The 13,490-nt window shown below is 43.4% G+C and overlaps 3 protein-coding genes across 28 annotated transcripts in view; 2 read left to right on the top strand and 1 right to left on the bottom strand.

Annotated features, from left to right (window-relative positions):
- Window positions 1-8,474, top strand: part of LOC106594824 (palmitoyltransferase ZDHHC3-A) — a 24,625-nt gene extending 16,151 nt beyond the window's left edge. For 24 of the 25 annotated variants that reach the window (XM_045696458.1, XM_045696486.1, XM_045696471.1 and 21 more), the window contains one exon: window positions 7,002-8,474. In XM_045696458.1, the coding sequence (XP_045552414.1) occupies window positions 7,002-7,208 (207 nt within the window). In that variant the 3' untranslated portion in view covers window positions 7,209-8,474. Of the gene's footprint in view, window positions 1-2,471; window positions 2,677-7,001 lie in introns of all 25 variants that reach the window. The other variant, XM_045696560.1, reaches the window with a different exon arrangement.
- On the bottom strand, window positions 8,374-11,113 carry LOC123727388 (transmembrane protein 42). Of its 2 annotated transcripts, none has more exons than XM_045696597.1 (3): window positions 10,818-11,113; window positions 9,899-10,045; window positions 8,374-9,805 (listed from the first exon to the last, which is right to left on the bottom strand). In XM_045696597.1, the coding sequence occupies exons 1-3, from the start codon at window positions 10,995-10,997 to the stop codon at window positions 9,752-9,754; spliced, it is 381 nt and encodes a 126-aa protein (XP_045552553.1). In that variant the 5' UTR covers window positions 10,998-11,113; the 3' UTR covers window positions 8,374-9,751. The 2 variants fall into 2 exon arrangements, with proteins under 2 accessions (XP_045552553.1, XP_045552546.1); XM_045696590.1 differs by having other exon boundaries at window positions 8,374-9,181.
- LOC106595829 (uncharacterized protein KIAA1143 homolog) lies at window positions 11,100-13,490 on the top strand. Its single transcript, XM_014187174.2, has 3 exons — window positions 11,100-11,319; window positions 11,693-11,834; window positions 12,557-13,490. Exons 1-3 carry the CDS (start codon window positions 11,197-11,199, stop codon window positions 12,769-12,771), a joined length of 480 nt encoding a protein of 159 aa, XP_014042649.1. The 5' UTR covers window positions 11,100-11,196; the 3' UTR covers window positions 12,772-13,490.

The following is a 13,490-nucleotide window of genomic DNA, read 5'->3' as shown; positions in this document are numbered from 1 at the left end:
ATCAAACTATGTAGTTAGTAGACTGTAGACCTCTCTGTGTTCTATAGTAGACTGTAGACCTCTCTGTGTTCTATAGTAGACTGTAGACCTCTCTGTGAGGATCAGTTTCCTCTGATGGTCCTGTACCATCATAAACCATGTAGTTAGTAGACTGTAGACCTCTCTGTGAGGATCAGTTTCCTCTGATGGTCCTGTACCATCATAAACCATGTAGTTAGTAGACTGTGTGTTCTATAGTAGACTGTAGACCTCTGTGTGTTCTATAGTAGACCTCTCTGTGTGTTCTATAGTAGACCTCTCTGTGTGTTCTATAGTAGACCTCTCTGTGTGTTCTATAGTAGACTGTAGACCTCTGTGTGTTCTATAGTAGACCTCTCTGTGTGTTCTATAGTAGACCTCTCTGTGTGTTCTATAGTAGACTGTAGACCTCTGTGTGTTCTATAGTAGACCTCTCTGTGTGTTCTATAGTAGACCTCTGTGTGTTCTATAGTAGACTGTAGACCTCTGTGTGTTCTATAGTAGACTGTAGACCTCTCTGTGTGTTCTATAGTATACTGTAGACCTCTCTGTGTGTTCTATAGTAGACCGTTTAGTGCTTTAAAACTCTTAACTAAACTAACTCTGCTTTCTTGCTCTAACGTATTTTTGTCTGCAACTTCAGGCCTGATTGCGTAGTCGGGGGGGCCGGGCCGGCGTAGTCGGGGGGGCCGGGCGGGCGTAGTCGGGGGGCCGGGTTGTAGTCCTAGAAGTTGATAACTTTTCTATGGCTGTGTTCTCTCTCATGGAGCCTCACAAGTGGGGAAGGATGTTCATTAGACATCAGTGTGTTGACATTTAGTCAATACATTCCATTCAGAAAGTGTTCAGACCCCTTGACTTTTTCCACATTTTGTTACGTTACAGCCTCATTCTAAAATTGATTTAAAAAATAAAAAATCCCTCATTAAAAAAAAATGGATTAAATTTAAAAAAAAAAAAGCAACAGAAATACCTTATTTACATAAGTATTCAGACCCTTTGCTATGAGACTCAAAATGGAGCTCAGGTGCATCCTGTTTCCATTGATCATCCTTGAGATGTTCTACAACTTGATTGGAGTCCACCTGTGGTAAATTCAATTGATTAGACATGATTTGGAAAGGCACACACCTGTCTATATAATGTCCCACAGTTGACAGTGCATGTCAGAGCAAAAACCAAGCCATAAGGTTGAAGGAATTGTCCGTAGAGCTCCGAGACAGGATTGTGTCGAGGCACAGATCTGGGGAAGGGTAACAAAACATTTCTGCAGCATTGAAGGTTGCCAAGAACACAGTGGCCTCCAGCGTTCTTAAATGGAAGAAGTTTGGAACCACCAAGACTCTTCCTAGAGCTGACCGCCCGGCCAAACTGACCAATCAGGGGAGAAGGGCCTTGGTCAGGGAGGTGACCAAGAACCCGATGGTCACTCTGACAGTTCCTCTGTGGAGATGGGAGAACCTTCCAGAAGGACAACCATCTCTGCAGCATTCCACCAATCAGGCCTTTATGGTAGAGTTGGCAAACAGAATCCACTCCACAGTAAAAGGCACATGACAGCCCGCTTGGAGGTTGCCAAAAGGCACCTAAAGGACTCTGATCATGAGAAACAAGATTTTCTGGTCTGAAACCAAGATTGAACTCTTTTGGCCTGAATGCCAAGCCTCACGTCTGGAGGAAACCTGGCACCATCCCTATGGTGAAGCATGGCGGTGGTAGCATCATGCTGTGGAAATGTTTTTCAGCAGCAGGGACTGGGAGACTAGACAGGATCAAGGGAAAGACGAACGGAGCAATGTACAGAGAGATCCTTGATGAAAACCTGCTCCAGAGCGCTCAGGACCTCAGACTGGGGTGAAGGTTCACCTTCCAACAGGACAACGACCCTAAGCACACAGCGAAGCGCCCCATCCAACCTGACAGAGCTTGAGAGGATCTGCAGAGAAGAATGAGAGAAACTCCCCAAATACAGGTGTGCCAAGCTTGTAGTGTCATACCCAAGAAGACTCAAGGCTGTAATCACTGCCAAAGTTGCTTCAACAAAGTACTGAGTAAAGGGTCTGAGTACTTATGTAAATGTGATGTTTAAGTTTTTCTTCAATTTGTCCCCAAAAAATCTTAACCTGTTTTTGCTTTGTCATTATGGGGTATTGTGTGTAAATTGAGGATTTTTATTTTATTAGTTTTAGAATACGGCTGTAACGTAACAAAATGTGGAAAAAGTCAAGGGGTCTGAATACTTTTCGAATGCACTGTACATTAGCCTATGGCCATTTAGTCATAACTTAAGCCACTTTGTAACTTTGAGATTTGAAAGAGTGGTTTTAAATCAAAAGGAAAAAAAGCGAAGGGGGGGGGGGTCCTGTGATTAGTCAGTCAGAATGACAGTCAGGGAGGAAGTAGTTTGATTGGTTCACAGTACACTGAAGTTTGGTTGTCTCTCGTTTTTTCAGGGCATAGAACAGTTGAAAAAGGAGGAGAGAAGATGGGGTAAAAAAACTAAGTGGATGAACACGAAGGCGGTATTTGGACACCCCTTCTCCATATTCTGGTTTATCCCGTTGACCCAACCTGGGAAGGCCCATGGGAAGGCTGAATCCTACCAGTATGTGGTCTGAGCTTAGCCACCCGGGGGGAAAAACAGACTCTGAGACAGAGGTGTGTTAACACCGCTCCCTTCCAACCACCCCATCTCTCCACCTCACCCTGACTCTCCTTGACAATGCTGAACGTGATTGTAATCCCTCCTAACTCTGAACAACTTCATCACTTCTGCTTTCTATATTGCCACAGTTTTTTCTTAGTTTTTTTATGTTGCTTGGGAACAAAAGTCAAGTGGAGTTGCAGAGAAAAATATCTATTGTAAAACTTTTCAAACGTGCCTGTTTTAACTCTTATGTATGTTGTTGATTTTGTTCTGGTTTTCTGAATCACTTTTCCCTCTGTCTCTCCTCCCGCTCTGTGTCTCTCCTCCCCCTCTGTCTCTCCTCCCCCCTCTGTGTCTCTCCTCCCCCCTCTGTGTCTCTCCTCCCCCGCTCTGTGTCTCTCCTCCCCCCCTCTGTGTCTCTCCTCCCCCCCTCTGTGTCTCTCCTCCCCCCCTCTGTGTCTCTCCTCCCCCCCTCTGTGTCTCTCCTCCCCCCCTCTGTGTCTCTCCTCCCCCCCTCTGTGTCTCTCCTCCCCGCTCTGTGTCTCTCCTCCCCCCTCTGTGTCTCTCCTCCCCCCCTCTGTGTCTCTCCCTCCCCCCCTCTGTGTCTCCCCCCCCTCTGTGTCTCTCCCCCCCTCTGTGTCTCTCCCCCCTGTGTCTCTCCGGGTGCCCGTTTGTTGGTGCTATCATGTCAAGTCAGGAATTGGCATAATAACACAAACCGATCTGGCACTCAGGCTACCTTCCGTCCTCCTGTCAGTCAAAACTAACCCCCCCCTCCCTCCTACCTTGTGCTTCTTCTCTGATACACAGCTAACCCAGCACAGGGGAACACACACTGTCTTTTCACTAGGCCTGTACAGTTGACCGTTTTGAGAGGCTTTTAAAGCCAGGTGGACGTATAGTGTGTTGAGGATCAGTAGGTTAGCCCTCTTACTTTGTTAAACACTCATATTTTCTTGTGTTTTTAAAAGAAAGTTAAAGTTACAGTCGTTCAAGTTTATCTTTCTTTAGGAACGATACAACATGGAGGTGTTTCAGAATATTTGTGTAAAAGTTGGCGGTAACTCATTTCATCTTGCTTTCTCATTTCTATGTGTGCCAAGTTCTGCATATAAAAGTCAATTTTTGTATTTTTTATTCTGTAGTTTCTCCAGAATGTACGTTTTTATGTTGGAATTAAACATAAATGTTGAGTTATTCAGGAGACGTGTAAACCAGAAGTCGTGAATCACAAAACGAACTGAACAGTTCAAATATATTTTGCGAAGTAAAATAAAAGGGAGTATTACTAAATACTAAAATATTAACCAACAAAACTGATTATACAGTAGTAGTTTTACTCCAATATCAACATCAAAATATATCAAGCTGGCTACATGTCATAAATCATGACAAATATGCACTTTTCCTGAGATTTATCCATCGGTGGACTTTATAAAGGCTACTTTTTCTTGTGTGATCTTTTGTATGCTTGAAAAAAAAACCTTCATTGGGCCAGTTTCCCAGACACAGATTAAGTTTAGTCCTAGAATAAAAATCTCTTTCAATCTCTCTTGATAATGCTTTTGAGTCGTGGACTAGGTGTAATATGTGTCTGAGGAAACCGGTCCATTATGTCATTTGTTCTTCACCTGTATTTTTCTTTTACTTTCTGTTGTGTTTAGTTTGAATGGATGGTTGTTGAGGAGGACTGTCACCTAACTGAGGCTGCATCTCCAAATGGCACCCTATTCCCTATATAGTGTGCTACTTTCTACGGGCCCTGGTCAAAAGTAGTGCGCTATAGAGGGGAACAAAGTGCCATTTGGGAAGCGGCCTGACTGCTGCTGTGAGTGTCTTGCCTGTGAACAAGCTAGTGAAGACCTAACCTTTCTTTTTACTGACATTTTTCAACACTTTGGCACAGAGAAAGAATAAATATTTCCCATTTGTTTAATAAGCTGTTCTTTTTTTAATTATATATATGTATGTGTCATATATCCATATTAATTCTCTTTCTCCTAGGAACTGTTGTTTATATCGTGTCATTTGAAATGGGTGTTTTTGTATTAGAGGTCGACCGATTATGATTTTTCAACGCCGATGCCGATTATTGGAGGACTAAAAAAAGCCAATACCGATTAATCGGTCGATTTATTTCTGATAATGACAATTACAGCAATACTGAATGAACACTTATTTTAACTTAATATAATACATCAATAAAATCAATTTAGCCTCAAATAAATAATGAAACATGTTCAATTTGGTTTAAATAATGCAAAAACAAAGTGTTGGAGAAGAAATAAAAGTGCAATATGTGCCATGTAAGAAAGCTAACGTTTAAGTTCCTTGCTCAGAACATGAGAACATATGAAAGCTGGTGGTTCTTTTTAACATGAGTCAGTATAGCTTCTGTCCCTCTCCTCGCTCCTACCTGGGCTCGAACCAGGAACACATCGACAACAGCCACCCTCGAAGCAGCATTACCCATGCAGAGCAAGGGGAACAACTACTCCAAGTCTCCGAGCGAGTGACATTTGAAACGCTATTAGCGCGCACCCCGCTAACTAGCTAGCCATTTCACATCCGTTACACCAGCCTAATCTTGGGAGTTGATAGGCTTGAAGTCATAAACAGCGCAATGCTTTAAGCATTGCGAAGAGCTGCTGGCAAAACGCACGAAAGTGCTGTTTGAATGAATGCTTACGAGCATCCTGGTGCCTACCACCGCTCAGTCAGACTGCTCTATCAAATCATAGATTTAATTATAATATAATAAACACACAGAAATACGAGCCTTGGGTCATTAATATGGTCGAATCCGGAAATATCATCTCGAAAACAAAACGTTTTTTTCTTTCAGTGAAATACGGAACAGTTCCGTATTTTATCTAACGGGTGGCTTCCCTAAGTCTAAATATTCCTGTTACATTGCACAACCTTCAATGGTATGTCATAATTACGTAAAATTCTGGCAAATTAGTTCGCAACGAGCCAGGCAATGAACGCAAGAGCAGTGACACAATTTCGTGTTAGCAGGCAATATTAACTAAATATGCAGGTTTAAAAATATATACTTGTGTATTGGTTTTAAAGAAAGGCATTGATGTTTATGGTTAGGTACATTGGTGCAACGGCAGTGCTTTTTTTCGCAAATGCGCTTGTTAAATCATCACCCGTTTGTCGAAGTAGGCTGTGATTCAATGAGAAATTAACAGGCACCGCATCGATTATATGCAACGCAGGACACGCTAGATAAACTAGTAATATCATCAACCATGTGTAGTTAACTAGTGATTTATGTTAAGATTCATAGTTTTTTTATAAGATAAGTTTAATGCTAGCTAGCAACTTACATTGGCTTCTTGCTGCCCTTGCGTAACAGGTAGTCAGCCTGCCATGCAGGCTCCTCGTGGAGTGCAATGTAAGGCAGGTGGTTAGAGCGTTGGACTAGTAACCAGAAGGTTGCAAAAACGAATCCCCCCCTGAACAAGGCAGTTAACCCCCGTTCCTAGGCCGTCATTGAAAATAAGAATGTGTTCTTAATCTGACTTGCCTAGTAAAATAAAGGTGTAAAAAAAAGAAATCGGCAAATCGGTGGCCAAAAATACCCATTGTTATGAACTTGAAATCGGCCCTAATTAATCGGCCATTCCGATTAATCGGTCAACCTCTATTTTGTATGTATGCCTCCTATATCTATCCTTAACTCTGCATTGGCTTTGGTTAACTGGGAACCAATGTGCCTCCTACCATTTTCTACTGAAGCTTTTAACTGTCTCTCTGAGCATTGAGGCTGTCCGACTGGCTGCTTTCTGAATGATATGGGACGGAGGTAAGCCCTGCAACCCAGGGGGATGGAGGTCACGCTGCACACACTTAAACCCAAAGTTACTGTGGAGTGAATGAGTTTTCCTAAACAACAACAGCATGATGCATGTATTTCTGAAAGTTTCTTATTGTCTCCTGAATGGGTTTATAGGTTGATGTTTAAGACCCGGGATGTAATGGACGTCTTCATTGACAGAATTAGTCTGAAGCCTGCTCACTGTGTTGTCATGTGCCAACATCTTCAACAACACATAGAACAAGACAACACCGTCGGTGTCCGTGCCTTGTCAGAAATAATATGGCCTGGTTTCCACACCCACGAGTTGTCCATTTGAGCATGCATGTTAGTCCAAGAGGAGACTTCATCTGGGTTCAGGAAACCAGTCACATTTTTCACTGGATCTCCCATTGAAACCAATGCATGACTAAAGGAACATTTTACTTAGGGCCCCTAAATAATGAAATGTTTTGATTCAGTTTCCTCTGTCTACAGCTCACTGTGTTCTCTCTCTCTCTGTTCCAGGGCATTGAGCGTCTGAAGGGGGAGCAGGCCAGGTGGGAGAAGACTTCCTGCTGGGAGGCAATGAAGTCAGCGTTTGGAGGGCCCTTCTCCCCATCCTGGCTCAGTCCCTTCTCTGACCTCCGCTGTAAGAGGGATCCCAATGACCACTTGGTGCTGCCGCAGGGAGAGATCATCGAGGACGACGTCATAGAGATTCCGCTGGTCTAGTGTCATAGACTCCCATAGAACTAGAATGAATAGAATGGGCGTGGAACCTCACACCCTGGCAGGTTTGACTGGTGAACTCCTGAGTACACTTGCTATGGAAGCCTGGTATTGGGATTCATTATGGCATTGTTGACTTAATAATTAGGAGGGTGCTTACATTTTGTCCTATTTCAGACATGTACCAGTGTGTATTATACACGTGTGAATTGGACATTTTATTTCGTTTTCTGCATATCCCAACTCTCCCTGAGACCCCCTCGGAGTGGGGGGGTGGGGGTCTGGGCTAGGCTTTTATAGAGAGACGCCAGTTCTATTCATTCTATTTCTATACAGACTCCACTGGTCTAGTGTGGTGTCCTTCCTACAGTGCTACTGCTGCTTGGACCAAAGCCTTAAAGGGACCCTACACCAAATATCCTTTTAGAATGAGCCACAAAATGTCCAGGTCTATGCCCCCTGGTGATGTGAATGAGGTACAAGTCCCAACGAAGACGAGTTGGATTGACCCGAAAATGCTCTTTCAGTACTCCAGAGCATCTCCTCCTGCATACACAGCTCTGCATGGTTCAGTTGTATTGCGGGAAGACCTCTAGAAAATGACCTGTGGACTATGCAGAATCTAGACAGTCCGTTGCCTTCCTCTAATCTTACTTCACCGAGTGCCTTTTTATAAACTGTCAAGTTGAGAATTGACAGTTACTGGCCTTCTGCAAGGTATGCAAATGAGGTGGTAACCGTTTTTAACAAAATATTTCTATTTGTATTATGTCAGAGAATTACATTACCTTTAAGTGTGTGTGTTAAAGGGCCTTATCTAAACATTCCATTACTCATGTTTATTAACATACAATTCATTCATTATCAATGTCTTCATCTGGAAAATGTAGAGAGAACACATTTATTGAATGAGGGTTAGTTAGGTGATTGGGGGGTGATAGTGAATGGTTGTACTGTACTTTATCCTTTTGTACAGGATGGTTACTAGGGAGGACTTCAACAGTCAAATGAATGCTCCATATCATGGGACCACTATTGTTTACTTTAACATTTTGAATAAAAGGGAAGTTGTCGTCGATATCGTACTTTATCCATGTATTGATTGGTTCTGATATTAGTTTGACTACAGAATAAAGAACATGTCAGTCAGAGATTAAGTGACAAGATATTTCATGTAAAGATTTATTTACAGAACTCTAATTTCAATAAATTGATACGCATTTAGTCTTACAGGTCATTACAATATTGTCAATAAAATATACATCTCAACGGTCGTATTCAAAATTCTTTGTTTGCATAATAATGTGTAGTGTTTAAAAAGCCTGATCATGTTTGTGTATGGAGTGCAGACCTTGGTCATGTCGTACCCAGAGACGGTAAGACAGAACAGAAACACGTCAGATGAGACACGTTAGAATCCATGTACAGTCAGATGTAACATGTTAGAATCCATGTACAGTCAGATGTAACATGTTAGAATCCATGTACAGTCAGTAGTAACACGTTAGAATCCATGTACAGTCAGATGTAACATGTTAGAATCCATGTACAGTCAGATGTAACATGTTAGAATCCATGTACAGTCAGTAGTAACACGTTAGAATCCATGTACAGTCAGATGTAACACGTTAGAATCCATGTTCAGATGTAACATGTACAGTCAGATGTAACATGTTAGAATCCATGTACAGTCAGATGTAACATCAAAGCCCTTTGTGGTAATAGAACGTGGTTCTGGTGAAATCCAGATTATTTGAGCCAGAAAGCGTTTGTGAAACGGCGAGGCGGTCCAGTGGGGTGTTTGATGCAGTGGTATTGTTATTCCACACGTGGACAGTCCTTCACTCTTCCTTCTTGGCCTCTGCTGGTTGAGAAGTTGATCCATGCAGCACCAGTAAACCTGAGAGCGTTAGAGAGATGCCCACCCACCACAGTGCTGCATGGGTCTCGCCAAAGATCAGCTTCCCTAGGAATGCCTAAAGACAGTACAGACCATGGAAGTGGGATTGGCAACATAAATAGCCTATAATACCTGTATCCATACAGTGATTCACAGATGTCATTGCTCCAATAATGTTGTTCCACTATGGTCTTATGGTCAATGTTCTATAGTGCCAAAGGCCTACTGTACTGTGTTCATATAAACTGGATAGCTGAGATCTGGGGTCGTATTCATAAAGCATCTCAGAGGAGGAGTGCTGAGATCTGGGGTCGTGTTCCTAAAGCATCTCAGAAGGAGTGCTGAGATCTGGGGTCGTATTCATAAAGCATCTCAGAGGAGGAGTGCTGAGATCTGGGGTCGTGTTCCTAAAGCATCTCAGGAGGAGGAGTGCTGAGATCTGGGGTCGTGTTCCTAAAGCATCTCAGAGGAGGAGTGCTGAGATCTGGGGTCGTGTTCCTAAAGCATCTCAGAGGAGGAGTGCTGAGATCTGGGGTCGTGTTCCTAAAGCATCTCAGAGGAGGAGTGCTGAGATCTGGGGTCGTGTTCCTAAAGCATCTCAGAGGAGGAGGAGTGCTTAGATCTGGGGTCGTGTTCCTAAAGCATCTCAGTGTAGCAGTGCCGATCTAGGATCAGGTCCTCCTGACTTAATCATTATGATCTAAAAGGGGAAATTGATCCTATGGTCAACACTCCTACTCAGACATTTTATGAATACATGCCGTGATGGATATCATCCAGTTGCTCTACTCACAGAGGATACAAAGTTGGATGCGGTGGTGGTGACCGTGGCCCGGGCTGAGGAGGAGGAGTGTCTCAGAGCCTTGGAGAAGAAGGTCCACATCACAGCATTACTGGTGAACAGCAGTCCTCCACACAGCAACCGCAGAGGGATGTGGAGCTGAAACAACACCACATCACAGCATTACAGGTGAACAGCAGCTGTAGAGGGATGTGGAGCTGAAACAACACCACATCACAGCATTACAGGTGAACAGCAGCTGTAGAGGGATGTGGAGCTGAAACAACACATCACAGCATTACAGGTGAACAGCAGCTGTAGAGGGATGTGGAGCTGAAACAACACCACATCACAGCATTACAGGTGAACAGCAGCTGCATAGGGATGTGGAGCTGAAACAACACCACATCACAGCATTACAGGTGAACAGCAGCTGTAGAGGGATGTGGAGCTGAAACAACACATCACAGCATTACAGGTGAACAGCAGCTGCAGAGGGATGTGGAGCTGAAACAACACCACATCACAGCATTACAGGTGAACAGCAGCTGTAGAGGGATGTGGAGCTGAAACAACACCACATCACAGCATTACAGGTGAACAGCAGCTGCAGAGGGATGTGGAGCTGAAACAACACATCACAGCATTACAGGTGAACAGCAGCTGTAGAGGGATGTGGAGCTGAAACAACACCACATCACAGCATTACAGGTGAACAGCAGCTGTAGAGGGATGTGGAGCTGAAACAACACCACATCACAGCATTACAGGTGAACAGCAGCTGCAGAGGGATGTGGAGCTGGAATACAATAGGACTTGTTAGTGGTCTCTGGTAGAATGGTATCTCTCACACACACACATTCTTTCTCTCAGTCTCACTCTGACACACACACACTTTGAAAATTATACATTCATATAGATACACTCTCACCCATTCGCAGGGTGATGTTTCCTCCTGAATAATCCTGTAGTCCCCATCCTGAGACCAGGTTTTCAGCCCTGTTTCACACATCTCTTTGAGGTAGTCTGAGCCCAGAGATAGCTTGGCTGACGAGGAGGCGACGGCTCCAAGAAAGCCCGCTAATAATGCATAAAATGCACCTGAAATCATGTTTATTTAGTATCTAAACTAGACTGTACTGTCACATATTTGACTACTTCCTTGTCTAAAAGGCTTCACTCTGTTCAACCAATCAGACTCACCTCGGGGATCATATGATCTTCATCGGGCGCAGGATGATGACGATTTAATGTTACGCTAAACACAACCTGAAATTATCTTGTTTCCTTCATTTGTTCTAACTCTCAAAATGGCTAAAATGAATAAGGGTCCGAAAGCGAACGTATCGTGGGTGAAACCAGCAGAACCGTCATTTTTAAAGAAATTCAAGAACGATGTTGGCTTTAAGGAAGGACCCACCATTGACACCAAGGTATTTGGCTAATGTGCTAGGTTAGCTAGCCTATGTAAAATGGACTAACGTTAGGTGGGATGTAGAGCTACAGTATATACGTGACTGTATGGCAAGCCCGCTGGAGAGCTACTCTTTATGTAGTTTTTAGTTCGAGTCCTGCGCTAACATCTTGATTCAGCTAGTCAAGTAACCTTATTAGCTAGCTCTACAGGAGAGTTGACCACCCTCCAAATTATTGGGTTTTCTCTCACATAATTCAATTCCTTCACCACTATAGATATTTCATTGACACGAAGGGCTATTTTTGCAGATATGTGTACCTTTTAACCTGGAAAGAGCAGCTGGTATGATGTCAGTATGGTGATATTCAACCTTGTCACTGTTCCCGCAGCGTTTAGAGATGCCAGCCTTGGAGGATGACAGTGGCAGTGATCGTGAAGATGAGCTGCCTCAAGTTGTCATTCTCAAAAAGGGAGATTTAAGCGCTGAAGAAGTGTTACAGATAAAAGAGGTAAAGGATGGTACAGAAAAAGGTAAGAACAATTAATTGTACCAATAAATAATATATAATAGCCTAAACTATCAAATAAACTTGGTGTTAATTGGCGTGTGTCTTTGTACTGTGTCTACTGTGTGTATACAGGGTCTGTACTGTGGGTCTGTGTGAATACAGGCTCTGTACTGTGTGTACACAGGGTCTGTACTGTGGGTCTGTGTGAATACAGGGTCTGTACTGTGTGTACACAGGGTCTGTACTGTGGGTCTGTGTGAATACAGGGTCTGTACTGTGTGTACACAGGGTCTGTACTGTGGGTCTGTGTGAATACAGGGTCTGTACTGTGTGTCTGTGTGAATACAGGGTCTGTACTGTGTATACAGGGTCTGTACTGTGTGTATACAGGGTCTGTACTGTGTGTACACAGGGTCTGTACTGTGGGTCTGTGTGAATACAGGGTCTGTACTGTGTGTACACAGGGTCTGTACTGTGGGTCTGTACTGTGGGTCTGTGTGAATACAGGGTCTGTACTGTGTGTATACAGGGTCTGTACTGTGGGTCTGTGTGAATACAGGGTCTGTACTGTGTGTATACAGGGTCTGTACTGTGGGTCTGTGTGAATACAGGGTCTGTACTGTGTGTACACAGGGTCTGTACTGTGGGTCTGTGTGAATACAGGGTCTGTACTGTGTGTATACAGGGTCTGTACTGTGGGTCTGTGTGTGTACTTCATCTGCCTCTTCTCCTTGCTGCCTACAGAAGACAAGACTCCTGCTGATGGCAAGATCCTGTTCAAGAAGCCCACGAAGCGCTCCTCCGACAAGTTCCAGGGCATCACCGCCAGCTCTAACAAGAAGAAGAAGAGTGAAGGAAAGAGTGAAGGAGGAGATGAAGAGAAAAAGGAGGAGAAGTCTGAAAAGAAGGTGAAAAACAAGAGTCTTCTCTCTTTCGGAGAGGATGAGGATGAGGACTAAAAGTTAATTCACCGAGGGATTTCAGACTAGAGCAATCAACCGCTCATGGATTATGGAAGTGATCTAGTGCGGTTGTTGGTTTTTACTATGGGCAAAAAGACCCAACATAGAATAGCTCCACATCGTAGTTTGTCCCACCAGACTAACATCCTTAGACATTACGGTCATCCCCTCTTTTGGAGGTGGAATCTGGACATGTATCTGAAATAAACCCCTTCATCACATTCACGATCAAAGATCTTTAGATACATAAGATGCATGCTGTTATTCTTTGTCGACTATAAGACATGTCTCTGCTGTTGGAAATGTTGTATAGTGACTCACTGTGGGCCTATTATCCATCCATTACAACTGTATTCATCCGTCCTTCAGTGGACCCTCTGGACTTGTTCATATGGCCAACACAGAGTCTGGATCTAAGATTTATCAAGGTAACCTGTGTGACAACAGCTACTAAGGGGAAGAAATGAGCCGGTGGCTTTGGTCCAAAATATAGTCTGGAGCGTTGATGTGATACTTTTCTACTTCTAGAGTCAATCATTCATCAAATGATGTAGAAAAATATTTTAGCTTCGACAACGGAGCTTCAGTTAAACACTGCATTATTGTCTTTATGCCAAGGTGTTGGATTCTTCTGTGATTGTATTGTGTTTTTTTTAAATGATGGTTTTTAGTTGAATAAGTTTGAAATGTAACTATTAAAATACATTAAGGCCTTA

This window comes from Salmo salar, chromosome ssa02, assembly GCF_905237065.1.
Source record: "Salmo salar chromosome ssa02, Ssal_v3.1, whole genome shotgun sequence".
NCBI lineage: Eukaryota > Metazoa > Chordata > Actinopteri > Salmoniformes > Salmonidae > Salmo > Salmo salar.
This window is presented reverse-complemented; position numbering and strand designations above follow the sequence as displayed.